General features: G+C 44.4%; 1 protein-coding gene and 1 pseudogene across 1 annotated transcript; one reads left to right on the plus strand and one right to left on the minus strand.

The window, feature by feature from the left end:
- On the plus strand, nucleotides 2,942-3,677 carry Ppia-ps1 (peptidylprolyl isomerase A, pseudogene 1; annotated as a pseudogene).
- Ube2q2l (ubiquitin-conjugating enzyme E2Q family member 2-like) lies at nucleotides 9,370-10,891 on the minus strand. The gene has a single exon (NM_001135997.2). The coding sequence runs from the start codon at nucleotides 10,889-10,891 to the stop codon at nucleotides 9,773-9,775; it is 1,119 nt and encodes a 372-aa protein (NP_001129469.1). The 3' UTR covers nucleotides 9,370-9,772.
- Nucleotides 10,892-14,598: the final 3,707 nt, after the last annotated feature.

Below are 14,598 nucleotides of genomic sequence, written 5' to 3' on the forward strand. Positions count from 1 at the left end.
CTCTCCCCTCACCCTCCCTTCCTTCCTTCCTCCCTAACCCAAAGGCTTGCGGTAGTAGAATAGGAGAACATGTGCATTGGGGCTAGAGAGATGGCCCAGAGAGCAAAGGCACTTACTGCCAAGCCTTAGCCCTCCACTCACTTGGTGAAAGGAGAAAACCAACTCTCACAAGTGGTCTTCTGACTGCCTCCTGAGCACCATAGCATTCATGGGTGTCCACACACACAAAATTGCAAGCACACATTAAACAAGCAAACAAACAATAAACAAACAAATACATGTAAACAGTAACCGAAAGGAATGCATTGAGAAGGAAGGATGGAGGCTTGGCTCATGACAGCTTCCAAGCTGCAAACATCACAATAGGGGCCATCCCTTGCCTTGAAGGTCTTGTCCCTCCACTTCAGGTACCAGGTGATACCGTACATTTAGGTGTGATGTAGACTTTCTATACTTTAGGACAAACATTGCACTTGGGTGGAATATTTCAGAAGCCACTTCTCCACATGCTGGGATTCAGAACTGAGATTCTTACAGTTTATGGTGTCTTGACCTTGAACTTCTTGTCTCCCCAGCTGGAGTACATTGTTAGCCACAGTTGTACTTTTGGCTCTCTCTTGATCTTATACTTGCTCCTGATATTCAACACCTTGCCTTGAGAACCCATCTACTTCTGAACACTCTCCGTGGCTCTGGATCTTGCCTTAGTATTACCAAGAACATTCTAGAGACTCCAACTACTAGAGAGAAGTAACTGTCACCCATTGTCTATTGTCCCCTTGGTGTCTAAGCACCGCCTATATCTGGACTCTTATCAGATGTACAAGTGCCCTTAGGGGCACTCTGTTCACCTCTGGCTGGTTGTTGGTGTGACTGTCTGTCTGTCTGTCTCTGTCTCCATCTCTCTCTGTCTCTTTGTGTCTGTCTCAGTCTTTCTGTCTTTCTGTCTCTCTCTCTCTGCTCTCTCTCTCTCTCTCTCTCTCTCTCTCTCTCTCTCTCTCTCTGTGTGTGTGTGTGTGTGTGTGTGTGTGTGTGTGTGTACAATACACATTGCACATTGGTATGTGTGGAGGCCAGAGATTGCTGGATTGTTGTCAGGTATCTTCCTTAATTGCTCTCCATCTTGGTTTTTGACAGGGCCTCTCACTGAACCTGTGCCTCTCGGTTTTCACTAGACTGGCCAGCCAGTGTGTCCCCCGAGATCGCCCCCCGCCACGCGGGTGGGTATATGAGATCCAAACTCGAGATTTTGCGCTTGCTTGGCAGGTGCTTTCACCTACAGAGCCAACTCTCCATCTCCCCAGCTCTGATCTCTCTAATCACATGTCATGGGCTGCCAGCTATACTGGACTGCTCTTAACCCAGAGGCTGGGTCTGTGGTCCCACACTCCCGCAGCTGTGCCCACCTCCACCGCATCTGCTTCCTTTCAGAGGAGTCGGCAGCAGCTCAAGTGGTCATGCCTTCCAGCCTGCCCATCTTACTACTGCCAACTCGATCATTCTCAGATGGCTTTTTGGACTTGAAAAAAAAAATCAATAGCTTGCTTCAGTATTTTCAAAATATTTTACTAGTAAGGTTGTATATTTAACTACACTGGAGCCAAGAAGAGACTGGGAAAACACACTTAAAATTCAGAGACGTGGCAGATACTGACATTGGCCCATTCATTGTCCCTTGGCACTCATTTTCCAGCACAAGACCAATACTTCTAATGCAAGAACCTGTGGCTAGCAGTTTGCACGCTTTCCCTCAACTATGGCCAGCACTAGAAAGAAGGGACATGTCAAGGAATAAAACTGGGATTCAGCTTAAGATAAATACACTAGCTTCCTGCCTTCAGGTCTTCAGGGGTGTGTGTGTGTGTGTGTGTGTGTGTGTGTGTGTGTGTGTGTGTGTGTGTGTGTGTTGGACAGGTACACAGTGCAGCTTCCATAGTAGAGCTTCAACTGCCCATAACTACATGTTCGGTAACTCACCCCACTTCTCTTCCTTATCTTGCTTGTGTTGTTTTCCAACCCTCCTACCAGCATTTCCTGAGAGTCCCTTTCTCCTCATACATCAAATTAATGTTTGTGTGCCAGTGGGTCAAACTAAGACAGGACGACTCACAGTCAAGGTGAAGGGTTTCCTAATATTTTTGAGAAATACTTTGAGCACTAATAAAATAAGACTTTTTGTTTGTATGTTTGTTTGTTTGAAGCAAGGTTTCTCTGCGTAGCCCTGGCTGTCCTGGAACTTTATAATGTAAACCAAGCTGGCCTCAAACTCACAGAGATCCACCTGCCTCTGCCTCTCAAGCACCACCACTGCTTGGCTTCAATAATACATTTTCAATGCTATGATAAAGCAAGCAGTAAAGTTTCCCAGGAACTGTACTCTGCATAGGTCACGTGAGTTCTGCTGACTTTTGAGATTTTAAAAGAGTTTATGAGATTTTTTGTGGTCAAATCAATTTAGATCAAAGAAAATTAAGCAAGTTTCTTCACCTTAGTACTCCTGTAGAAAACATAGGAATTTGCAAATTTTCCGATGTCTTCCCATGTTCAATTAATCTCATGATCCTCCTGCTTCAGCCTCCCAAGTACTGTGAAGGCCTGTGCCATCAGGCCTAGTTGAGATATAAAATTTTATATGCAAAATCTAGTGGAACAATGAAGCAATCAGACCATAATCAGTCAGATGCATTAAATGTTAACATACATAGATTCTCTATACCAGTGGTTCTCAACCTTCCTAATGCTACAACCCTTTAATACACTTCCTCATGTTGTGGTGACCCCCCCATCTCTGCCTTAGAGAACAAAAGTATTTCATTTCTACTTCATAACTGTTTTTCTTGCTACTGTTATGAATCATAATGTAAATATTTGATATGCAGGATATCTGGTATGCCATCCCTGAAGGGGTTTTGACCCACAGGTTGAAAACCACTGATTTTGTCTTTCCAGACATCCCTGTTCCCTGTTGATGCTTACTGCAGCCACAGTCAACCCTACTGTATACTTCAACGTCGGGGCAATGACAGGCATTTGGGCCATGTCTCCTTCAAGATATTTGCAGACAAAGCTTCAAAGACAGCAGAAACATTTTGTGCTGTGAGCATTGAAGAGAAAGGGTTTGGATATAAGGGTTCCTCCTTTCACAGAATTATTCCAGGATTCGTGGGTCAGGGAGGTGACTTCACACACCATGATGGCACTGGTGGCAAGTCCATCTATGGGAGAAAATCTGAGGGTGGGAACTCCATCCTGAAGCAAATACAAGTCCTAGCATCTTCTTCATGGCAAATGCTGGACCAAACTCAAATGGTTCACACTTGTGTCTGCACTGCCAAGTCTGAATGTCTGGATGGCAAACGTGGTGTTTGGGGAAAGAGGGAGGGCATGAGCTTCGTGGATGCCATGCAGCAGTTTGGGCACTGGAACTGTAAGACCAGGAAGAAGATTGCCATTTCCAAACGTAAACAACTCTAATTTCTTTTGACTTGCAGGCATTTTATCCACCAAACCATTCCTTCTGTAGCTCAGGAGAGTGCCCCCACCCTATCTGCTGACAGTACCCTGTAATTTCTGCTCTCGCTGAAGTTCTTTGGGTTCCATATTTTCCTCATTCCCCTCCAAGTATAACCGGGTTGCAGAGTTGAGTTTATGATTATGAATAGAAACTAAATAAAAAGAAAACTACTGATTTAGAAGAACCAGTAAGTATGCTATGTAAGGAGATAAAGTCAATAACCTCTCAAGCTCAAGACTGGAAGGTAGGAAAAATGAAACAGAAATGGAAAAACAGAATAAAAAGTAAACTTCAGGGGCTGGAGAGATGGCTCAGTGGTTAAGAGCGCTGACTGCTCTTCCAGAGATCCTGAGTTCAATTCCCAGCAGCCACATGGTGGCTCACAACCATCTGTAATGAGATCTGATACCCTCTTCTGGTGTGTTTGAAGACAGCTACAGGGTACTTATATATAATAAATGAATAAATAAATAAATCTATCTTTAAAAAGTAAATTTCAAAGTTAAGCATTTGTATAACAATAATTATGTTTAAGTTAATGGCTTGATATACCAATTACAAGGCACAGATTAGCAGAGGGCATTTAAAAATGGCCCAAATGTATATTGTTTACAAGAAAAACATTACAGATATGATAGTTTAAAAGTGAAAACACAGACCAGTTATGTAATTCAAATATTAATAAAACGAAAATAGTAATAATATCAGATAGAGTGAAGAGAAAAAATGCCAGTGATACTGTACTATTACATTACATAACATTACACAAAGAAGGTATCACTTTCTATGTGTATCTGCTGTAAACCATGGAGCTAAACATGTGAACCTAAAATTATAGGACTGAGGGCTAGAGAGATTGCCCAGTGGTTAAGAGTTCTTCCGACTCTTGGAGAGGACCTGAGTTCAGTTCCCAGCACCCACACGGAGTGACCTGTAACTTCAGCTCTAAGGAATCTAACCTCTGCCCTCCAAATGCACCTACACTCATATGCACATACACACACACAAAATTAAAAAATAAAACCTATAAGAAAAATTATAGAACTAGAAGGAGAATAGACACAGCCAGGATGCCAATGCTTTTCTTTCAACAGTTAATAAATAGCTAGGCAGAAGATACACACCCATACACCAACTGGATGGAATCAACATGGACCAATCCAATTGACAGGAGAATTTTTGGTTTTGTTTTCGACTGCTCATGGAACATACACCAAGGCCCTGGGCCATAAAACAAACCTTAGCAAATTCCAAAGAAAGCATATATTGTGGTCTTTATGCTTTGTGTCTTTATGTAACCAATAGCAGAAAGCTAATGGGAATATTTCCCAAGCTTTAGAAACTAAACTTACCATTTAAAACAAAACAAACAAACAGGGGACAACAAACAGGAAATCTCAAGTGAATCTAAAAATTATGCTCGGATTGAGTAAGAGTAAAAGCCAAAATATATGCTATCGAAATATGGGGCACAGAGGAACACTGAGAGGAACAACAGATGCTAACAGCAGGGCGGGGGAATACCTTCTAATCTGTGATTTAATCCCACCTCAAGAAACAAGAACAAGGGGCTGGAGAGGTGGCTCAGCGGTCAAGAGCACTGACTGCTCTTCCGGAGGTCCTGAGTTCAAATCCCAGCAACCACATGGTGGCTCACAACCATCTGTAATGGGATCTGATGCCCTCTTCTGGTGTGTCAGAAGACAGCTACAGTGTACTCATATACAAAATAAATAAATCTTTAAAAAAAAAAAAGAACCAAGAACAAAATCCAGTGTGAGAAGTAGGGAATTAAAAAGGAGAGGAGAGAGCTCAGTGAGGTTGAACCCAGGAAAAAAAGAGAAAGAAACGGAACAAAAAGCTTATTCTTTGCAAAGGTCAATCAAATTTGGGGCTGTTATACAAACCCATACATGTGACAGAACTATACACATGGCCTTTGCCAGTGTCAACTTCCTGGTTTCTCAAACCACACGGTAACTAGAGGGAATGTAAACCTCAGGAAAGTTAAGGTGAAGAGAGCTCATGAGACCTGTCTGAATCACCTTTGCACTGTCCTTTGGCTCCACTATCTCAGGGTAAAAAAGGAGGTGGGTGTGTTGAGGCATCCCTGGAATCCCAGCAATTAGGAGGCTGAGGCAGGAGGTCCTTGAATTCAAGGTCAGCCTGGACTACTCAGTTAGGTCTTATCTCACAAAGAATGAATACATTTTTAAAAGACTTTAATTCACGGAATTCGTACAATGTTATGTTTTACAGTGTTTTCTATAATTCCTGACAGGAAAACTACAGGGTGTTGAGAGAGTTTATAACAAATGTTCTTAATAATACAAGGTTCTGTGACTTTCCAAGAGCCTGTCTGGCTTTCTCTAAAGGTTGTCTCATCTCTCAGGTCTTAATTAACGATGCCCAGGAGGGAACAACCAGCTTCAGACAGAACCTCTTGTTCCAGACAATGTGGATAGGATCTTCTTTGGCTTTCTAAGTAGCTATTACACATGTTCTTGCACCTTTCCAGTATATTCGTGTGTGTGTGTGTGTGTGTGTGTGTGTGTGTGTGTGTGTGTGTGTGTTGAGAAAGGTTCTTGCTTTGTGACTCGAGATAGTCTGGAATTCATTATGTAGCCCAGGCTGTCTCAGGCTCCCTAAAGCTGTTATTACCACTGTGTACAATAATGCCCTGTCCTAGTTTTATCTGAGTCGTATAGTGAAATAAACTCTTCAGAGACAGACAGACAGACTGACTGACTTAAACTATGGCTTGCATAGAACTCCCCATGTAGCCCAAAGTTGGCCTCAACCTCACAAAGATTCACCTGTCTTCGTCTTCTGAGTGCTGAATTAAAGGTGCGCTCTACCATGCTCATCTTAAAGTAGACTTCATGTCTGTTAGCTCGTTGTCCATAAGGAAGACCATCTTCCATCTAGCAAGTCAGCTGTACAAATGTCAGTCTGAATGGCTTTTGACGTTCACGCTAGCCACTCTTGTCCCAAATCTTCAGCCGCCCTGGAGGTGAAGGATGTGGCTCAAATTTCAAGAATTTCTGACTCGTCTGCAGGGACTAAAGCTAGCTATCTACTTCAACTCTTTGTTTTTTGAAAGAAAAGATTAGTGCTTTAGATGGTGGTCAAGCCTTTGATCCCAGCACTTGGGAGTCAGAGGCAGGCGGATCTTTGTGAGTTCTAGGCAAGTCTGGTCCACAGTGAGTTCCAGGACAGCCAGGGCTACACACAGAGAAACTCTGCCTCCAATTTCCCCTGCCCCATAAAAAAATAGGTGCCAAGCCAGACGTGGTGGTATATACCTTTAATCTCAATATCCAGGAGGCAGAGGCAGGCGGATTTTTTGTGAATTTGAGGCCAACCTTGTCTAGAGAGTTCCAGACCTGCTAGGACCTGTCTCAAAAGGGGGAACAGGTAGCCCTTTAACCCTGGCATTTGGAAGCCATAAGACATGTGGATTTCCATGTGTTTGAGGCCAGCCTGGCCTTCCTAACAGGTTCCCTGAAAGTATATTATCTGAGTTTTTATTCTTATTACTTAAATATATGGTACAGTATTAATAACTATCTTTGATAGGAGGCACAGCTGAGTGAATCTTTGAGTTCAAGGCCAACTTGACCTATAGAGCAAGAGTTCCAAGACTGCCAGGGCTACATAGAGAAACCCTGTCTCCAAAATGTCTAATAAGAATTACAGCAACAACAACGGCTATCTTTAAAATGTTATTTTTATTTGTAACTACGTGTATGCATGTGTGTCTCAGTGTGGACTTGTGGATGCCGTGTATGGCTTTGTGGTCAGAGGCATGGAGTGGCAGGTAGTTGTGAGCCTGCTTGTGCTGGATGCCAGGAGCAGAGCTCAAGTCCCCTCCAAGAGCAGTACATGCTCTCGCCCGCTGAGCCCTCTCTCCAGCCCCAGTACATGCTCTTAACCGCTGAGTCATCTCTCTAGCCCAGTAGTTTGGGTGATTATTTGTAAATTTGATTCTGTTTTTTTAAAGTTTACCATGCACTACTCAATAAATCTGTGATGACAAAGGAACTAAGGCTTACTGGATGTACAGCTATCAATCAGGGTGTGGCATAATCTTGGGTGTTCAAGATTTAGCCACAAGGCTTGAGGAACTTTAACGCTTAAGGAATGTTAATGCTTTAAATGATTCTGCTTTGTCAAGGTTTACCAGAACTGGCCAGAACTATATTTAAATATAACCAAGTGAGGGAGAAGTCCAGAAAAAGGAAATGGGGTAGGTGGGTGGGGGTCTCCTGGCTGGTACTGAAACCTAGGAACTTGTGAACTCTGGACAATGGTTATACCACCAGACTACTTTCCTAGTCCCCCCACCCCTACACACACACCATTTTCACTTTTAATTTTTACTCTTTTTTTTTAAATTGTTTTGTCTTGTTTGTAGTTTATAACTTTTAATTTTGAGACAGTATCTTAACCCAGGCTGAATGGGATCTAATAGCCCAGTCAGGCCTTGCATGCTCAAGCCTTCTATAGCCTCAAAATCCTGAATAGGTCTGTGCCACCAGGCCTGGTCCACAAATCTTAATCACCTACCCTCATAGCCAAAGTAGAATTAAAAAATTAAATGTATACAATAATAAAGAAGAACCAGGCCTCTTGGATGTGGTTAATGTAGTTGAGATGTGAACCTTAGAGCAGATGTAGGGGCCAGCGGGTGGTTCCCTGGATAAAGTGTTTGCTGCATAGCACCAGGACCTGCGTGTATGTGCACCTCCAGCATAGAAAGCTGGATGTCGTGGCACTTGCCTGGAATCCCAGAGCTGGGAAGTTGTAACTGGGAAGCTCTGTAATCCAAGAGCTGGGACTCACTGGCTAGCCAAACTTAGACCATCAGTGATCTCCAGGTTCCATGAATGATTCTGTCTCAAAAATAGCAAAGTAGAGGGCCTGGAGAGATGGCTCAGCCATTAAATGCAAGCTAGTCTTACAGAAGACCCAAGTTTGGTTTGATGCCCTGAAGACATCTGCACTTGTGTGCATATACGCCCCCTCCACACATACTCATATACACAATAAATCCAACTATTACCAACCAAAGGGGACACAAGGGTAAGGCAAGAAAATGGAAAGTATGCTGATTCTAGTCATGCCTTATAAAGGAATTGATACACAGAGTTCCCATTAGTCCTTTGATGCAGTCATTGTTATGACAGTAGAAAAAATTAGAAGTCTCCAAATTAGGCATTTGTGGAACTTAAATGTATAATTTCTGCTCAAGGAATCTGCTGAGCACTTTACAAAGTTTATCAGCCTACAACGAGTTGCAGCATCCCGTTAGTAAAATGGAAAGGAAGAATGGCAGCGTTCACAACTAACCCCAAGCTGTAGACTGTGGCTCTGCTTCATAACAAAGAGCAAACCAATAAGAAACAAATTCATTAGTACCTGAGATGGAGGGGCAGAAGGATCTGGAGCTCCTGGCCAGCCTCGGGTACCTGAAACCCTGTCTCAAAGAAAGGGCAGAGGAAGAGGAGAAAGACTTAGCTAAGCAAGACCAGTGCAAACGACTTCGAGCCTTAAGTAGCTTGCTTGCCCTTGATTGCTTTGCCCAAGTACACTGTAACTTAGTTTCAAGAGCCCAGCTTTAGGAAACAGTTCATATCATAACCTAGCCATAAAAATGTTATCAATTCTTGAGCAAAGTTCCTATCATTATTTAGGCAATCAAATGGCTTTAGACCCCAAAAGACTGTAGTCGAGAAGACATAACCATTCAGCTGGGAACATAGCTCAACGGGATAGGTCGTGTAGAACGCAGGAAGCCCTGGGTTCCATCCCAAGTATCACGCACACAAAAAAAACCCACAGAAACCCAAATCTCTTCTGAGCCAGTATTGGACACTGGCAAAACTTTTATTGGCACTAAATGGAACAAATGTTTGTAAATACTTATTACCCCCCTCCCTCCCCAAATAGCTCAATAAACGAAAATTATCTAAAGTCACAACTGACTGGCCTACTTAACACATTCACATCAAGGAAAACGGATGACGAAAAATGAACACTATGATTATTTATCAGGGAAAACCACAGTAAAGGCTCACAGTTTGGCCCAAGACCCCCACAGTAAGCAAAACGAAAAGGTTGAAACGTCTACTGGCGGTCAGTTGACAGATTATCCACTAAAACACCAATTAGCTAATATCTTCCGCACTACTGTTACAAAGATATGCAAAGCTTGTGTCTTTAAAGCTACATTTTTCCAAACACATGGCAGTCTATTTACCCATCTTCCTTTGGAGGAGTGAACCAGCCTTTTTTCTCATGCATCTGCACGACAGAGTCATAGGACTGTTGGGCTGTTTCTAGATTATATTGATTCTTATCTGCTCCAAAGCGCACCCTGGCCTTGCCTTTGACTAGGGTGGCGTTGATCTGCATAATAACCGATTCTATGGAGTACGCGCTGCTCCAGCCCTGCTTGGTGAGCAGTTCCATACACAATGCCCCTCCGCCCAAGACATACCCTCCAGAGAGAATGGGCAACTCGACGCGAACAAAGGGAGGATCAAACGGAAAGTTATCTTTGAAAGAAAAGTTAAGCAAAATATATTCTATGCCTTCTTTTTCTTTCAAGAGCTGAAGGTCGCCGTACAAGGGACTATCGGGGTCAACCTTCCTCAGTTTAACGTGCCAGTCATATAAGCTGTCGTTTATCAGTTCCACAGAATAAGTCCCCGACTTGTAACTCTGCGACCTGTATATCTCTCTGAGTTCTTTCATGAGTCTATTTGAAGCATGCACTGAGCCAGACACGGTACCATTCAAATGCTCTTGCCTTTGGCTCTTCTTGATATTCTCTAATATTGCCAAATGCTCTTTCTCAAGCCCTTCATCCTCTGACTTTTTCTCACTACAAGTATCTTCTTTCAGCTCATAATGATCCAAGTCTTCCAGCCCGTCAGCTGCATCTTCCTCTTCATCTTCAGAAGGCACCTCCTCGATGGTCGCTTTCTGGGCGATGGGGACCGGCTGGTCCAGCATCTTCACATCCAGGTGCTCAGGCAGGTTATATAAGCTGCAGAGTTCGCAGATCAGCCACTTGAGCTGCTGACGAAGCGAACTGTTGGGCTTCGAATCTTCCAGACGTTCCAGGATCGATGTGAGGTCTGGATCGTCAGAGTCCACGAACCATATCGGCGGCGAGGATGGGTAGGACTCGGTGATGGTGCAGTGCAGGGTGAGCGGCGGCGGCAAGGGCGGGCTGCCCGCGGGCGCCGGCGGCACCAGGAACTGACACTGCAGCTCATCCAGCTGCCAGCTCACGATGCGCAGCCGCTCGTGGTCCTTGTCGAAGATGGACGCTAGGAACTCCAGCTCGGCCTTAAGCCCCGACGACATCCTTCCTCTCGGGTCCTCCGAGACGAGTGTGGAAGCGAAGCGGCCCCGCGAGACGCCTGCTGGGCTGCCACCGCCCCTGGGGCCGCCGGGCCGGGCTCCTGCGGCTCCGCCTCTGCCCGCCTCCGCGACCCGCAGAGCGTGGCCGCCGCAGTCATAAGTCTAAGCACTGTGTCGCACAGTGATCTACAGGGCCTTTTCGTCTTGCATAAGGGAACCTTTTGTTATTTTTGTTTTTTAAATTTTGCTTTGAAACATAGTCTCGAATAGCGGGGGCTGGTTTTGAACTCTGTGTAACCAAAGATGGCCTTGAACGCCTGACCCTCCCGCCTCTGCCTCCCTCTTCACCCAGTGCTGATATCACAGCGCCACCACACCCAGTTTATGGCCTACTGGGAATGGAAGCCAAGGCCACATGCATTCTAGGCATGCAAGCTACAGTCAGAGGCTGACTTTCAAAGAAATTTGAACTTCTGATCTTTCTACCCTCACCTCCTGGGTGGTGGGATTACAGGAACGCACCACCACAGCTAGTTTGTGTTGTGCAAAGGCTACCCAGGGCTTGGATCCCCAGTCGGTTCATTTCGATAGTCATTTTAGTTGTTTCCATATGGTGGCTAGCTTGAATCCTGCTGCAGTGAACATGGTTCACTGATTTCAGAGGTGGGAGATGGCTCAGCAAAAAAGTCTCACTCGATACCCAAGCCTGAGGAGTTCAAATCTTCAGCGCATGTATAAAAAGCTTGGCTTGACCTAACATAGGCCTGTAATCCCAGAGCTGTGTGAGAGGCAGACTGGGAGCTTGCCTTGCCTTGCCTTACCTTCTCGCCTTGCCTTGCCTGCACATAACAAAACACATACACACAGTGAGTCGGGGAGGCAGAGAGGAAAGAGTGGGGGAGGGTTGCGGGGGGGGGGGGATGACAGACAGACAGAGACAGAGACACAGAGAGACAAAGACACAGAGAGCAAGGACAGAGACGGGGGAGAGAGCTCCTGCTTTTGATTCTTTTGAACAGTAAGCAGAAGCAGGCTGGTGGAATCATAAGGCTTTATGCTGTACATAGATTTTTAAGGAAACTTCACGACTACTTTCAGTTCACCAGTTTCTCCACATCTTTGTTACCACTGGTCATTTTCTTTTCGCTTTTATTATTGTTTATTTTTATCATGCCTCCTACGAGTGAGGTGTGACAAGACACTTCTTGGTGGCTTTCATCTGCAGTTTGGGTTTCACAAGAGTCACACTTCCTGTCTTCTCATGAGAAATGCCTATCGAGTCCTTTGTCCATCTTAAAACCAGGTTTTTGCTTTGTTTGTTTTGTGATATTAACCTAAAAGTTTCCATCTTTATTTTTCTCTTCTGTGTGTGGGTATTTTGCCCCATGTATGTATGTGTGCACATCAAGTGAGTGTGGCACACGTGTGGGCCAGAAGAAACCCCTAGGACTGGGGTTACAGGCCGTTGTGAACTGCCATGTGGATGCTGGGAATTTAATGCGGGTCCTCTTAACTGCCGAGCCAACTCTCCAGCCCAAGGTATTAACCTTTTTTTTTTTGTTTCTTTGTCGGTTGTTTTTTGAGACAGACTTTCTCTGTTTAGCCCTGGCTGACCTGAAACTCACTCTGTAGACCAGGCTGACCTCAAACTCAGAAAGATCTGCCTGCCTCTGCCTCCTGAGTGCTCAGATGAAAGGCGTGCACCACCACTGCTCGACTAAGATATTAATGTGAAATTATTACATGTGTAAAGTTTGAAGCATTTTCTCAAATTCTACTGGCTGCTTTTTCATACTGTTGACTATTCTGACCAGGAGTTTCTTAGTTCGATGTAATTTTCCATGTCCGGTTTTGGCTTTGTTGTTTGTGTTTTGGGGTTTATATGCGTAGATAAGTGTTGTGAAGATTCCCCCTCACCCATTCTTCCAAAAGTGTTTACTATTTCAGAACTTGTGTTCATGTCTTTAACCTATTTTGAGTTGACATTGGTATTTGGTGTAAGACAAATGTCAAATTGATTCTTTGTGCCTGTTGTTCTAGCTACCGGCTCTATAGCTGTGACAAAACGCCATGACCAGCCAGGATATCTGTGGATAGCCTGTTTCCCACACAGAATTTGATGAAGTAATTATCTTTCCCTAATCGTGTAATTTTGGTACACATATCAAGGATTGCTTGGTCATATATGTCCATGATCATGTTTATTCTCTCTTCTTTCTGTCCCATTCTGTGTGTCTGTCTCTATGTCAATACCATACTCTTCTGCTCACTGTAGCTTTGCAATAGATTTTGAAATGGAGAAATATGAAGCATCTACCTGTGTTCTTCGTGTTCATTATTGTTTTTAATGTTAGAAATCCTTTACAGTTACGTTGTAATTGTAATACTTTTCTATCTCTGGGGGGAAAGCCACTTGGATCTTTGGAGGTCTGTACTGAAGCTGAGTTCTGCTCTGAGCGGTATAGATAGAGCAGCAAGATTAAATCTCCTAGCCCATGCCTTCAGGAGATCTTTCCATTTGATGTGTTTTTTTTCATTCCTTTCAGCCATGTTTTATAGCTTTCAGTGTACAAATCTCTTCTTTATTAACTCATTCCTTACTGAAGCTATTCTTTTTTTGATGCTGCTGTAAATGAATCAACTGAAGTTTTCGTTTGTTTTCTGCTCTTTGATGTGTGTGTGCATGTGGGGTTTGCAAGAGTCAGTGCACATCAATGACGATATCATTCTCTACACACTCTGTAGGTTTGCTTGGCTTTCGATTTGTGCTGTTCTGTTTGTTTCTTGAGACAGGGTTTCTCTGTTTAGTCTTGGTTGTCCTGGAACTTGCTCTGTAGACCAAGCTGTCCTCAGACTCACAGAGATCCACCTGCCTCTGCCTCCAAAGTGCTGAGATTAAAGACATACACCATCACTGTCTCTGTGATTTACTTTTATACAGCATAGCACCCACATTACCAAGTGAGCCATCTCCACAGTCCTTAATTTCCTTTTAAATAAGAGTACACATGGCAGGGCTGGAGAGATGGCTCAGAGGTTGAGAGCACTGACTGCTCTTCTGAAGGTTCTGAGTTCAAATCCCAGCAACCACTGGTGGCTCACAACCGCCTGTAATGAGATCTGATACCCTGTATCTGAGGACAGCTACAGTGTACTTATATAAAATAAAAAAAGAGTACACATGGAGGGACCCATGGTTCCAGCCACATATGTAGCAGAGGATGGCATTGTTGGGCATCAATAAGAGGAGAAGCCCTTGGTCCTGTGAAGGCTCAATTCCAAGTGTAGGGGAATGCCAGGTTGGTGAGGTGGGAGTGGGTGGGTTGGAGGGGGAGCATCCTCATAGAAGAAGGGGAGGGGGGATGGGGGAGGGGATGGGGGGATGGGGGGATGGGGGGATGGGGGAGGGGATGGGGGGATGGGAGGGGGGAGGGGAGGGGGAGGGGAGGGGGGAGGGGGGAGGGGAGGGGGGAGGGGGGAGGGGAGGGGGGAGGGGGGAGGGGAGGGGGAACTGGAAAAGGCAATAACATTTGAAATGTAAATGCATAAAATATCCAGTAAGAATGTTGTTAACTGATATTGTATTGAAACATAACTGATTTTTTTCTTTAACACACCACATACACACACACACACACACACACACACACACACACACACACACGACCATGCAAACAAGCAAGTAAACAAGCAAAAACAAAGCAACCATT

This window comes from Rattus norvegicus, chromosome X (genome assembly GCF_036323735.1).
Source record: "Rattus norvegicus strain BN/NHsdMcwi chromosome X, GRCr8, whole genome shotgun sequence".
NCBI lineage: Eukaryota > Metazoa > Chordata > Mammalia > Rodentia > Muridae > Rattus > Rattus norvegicus.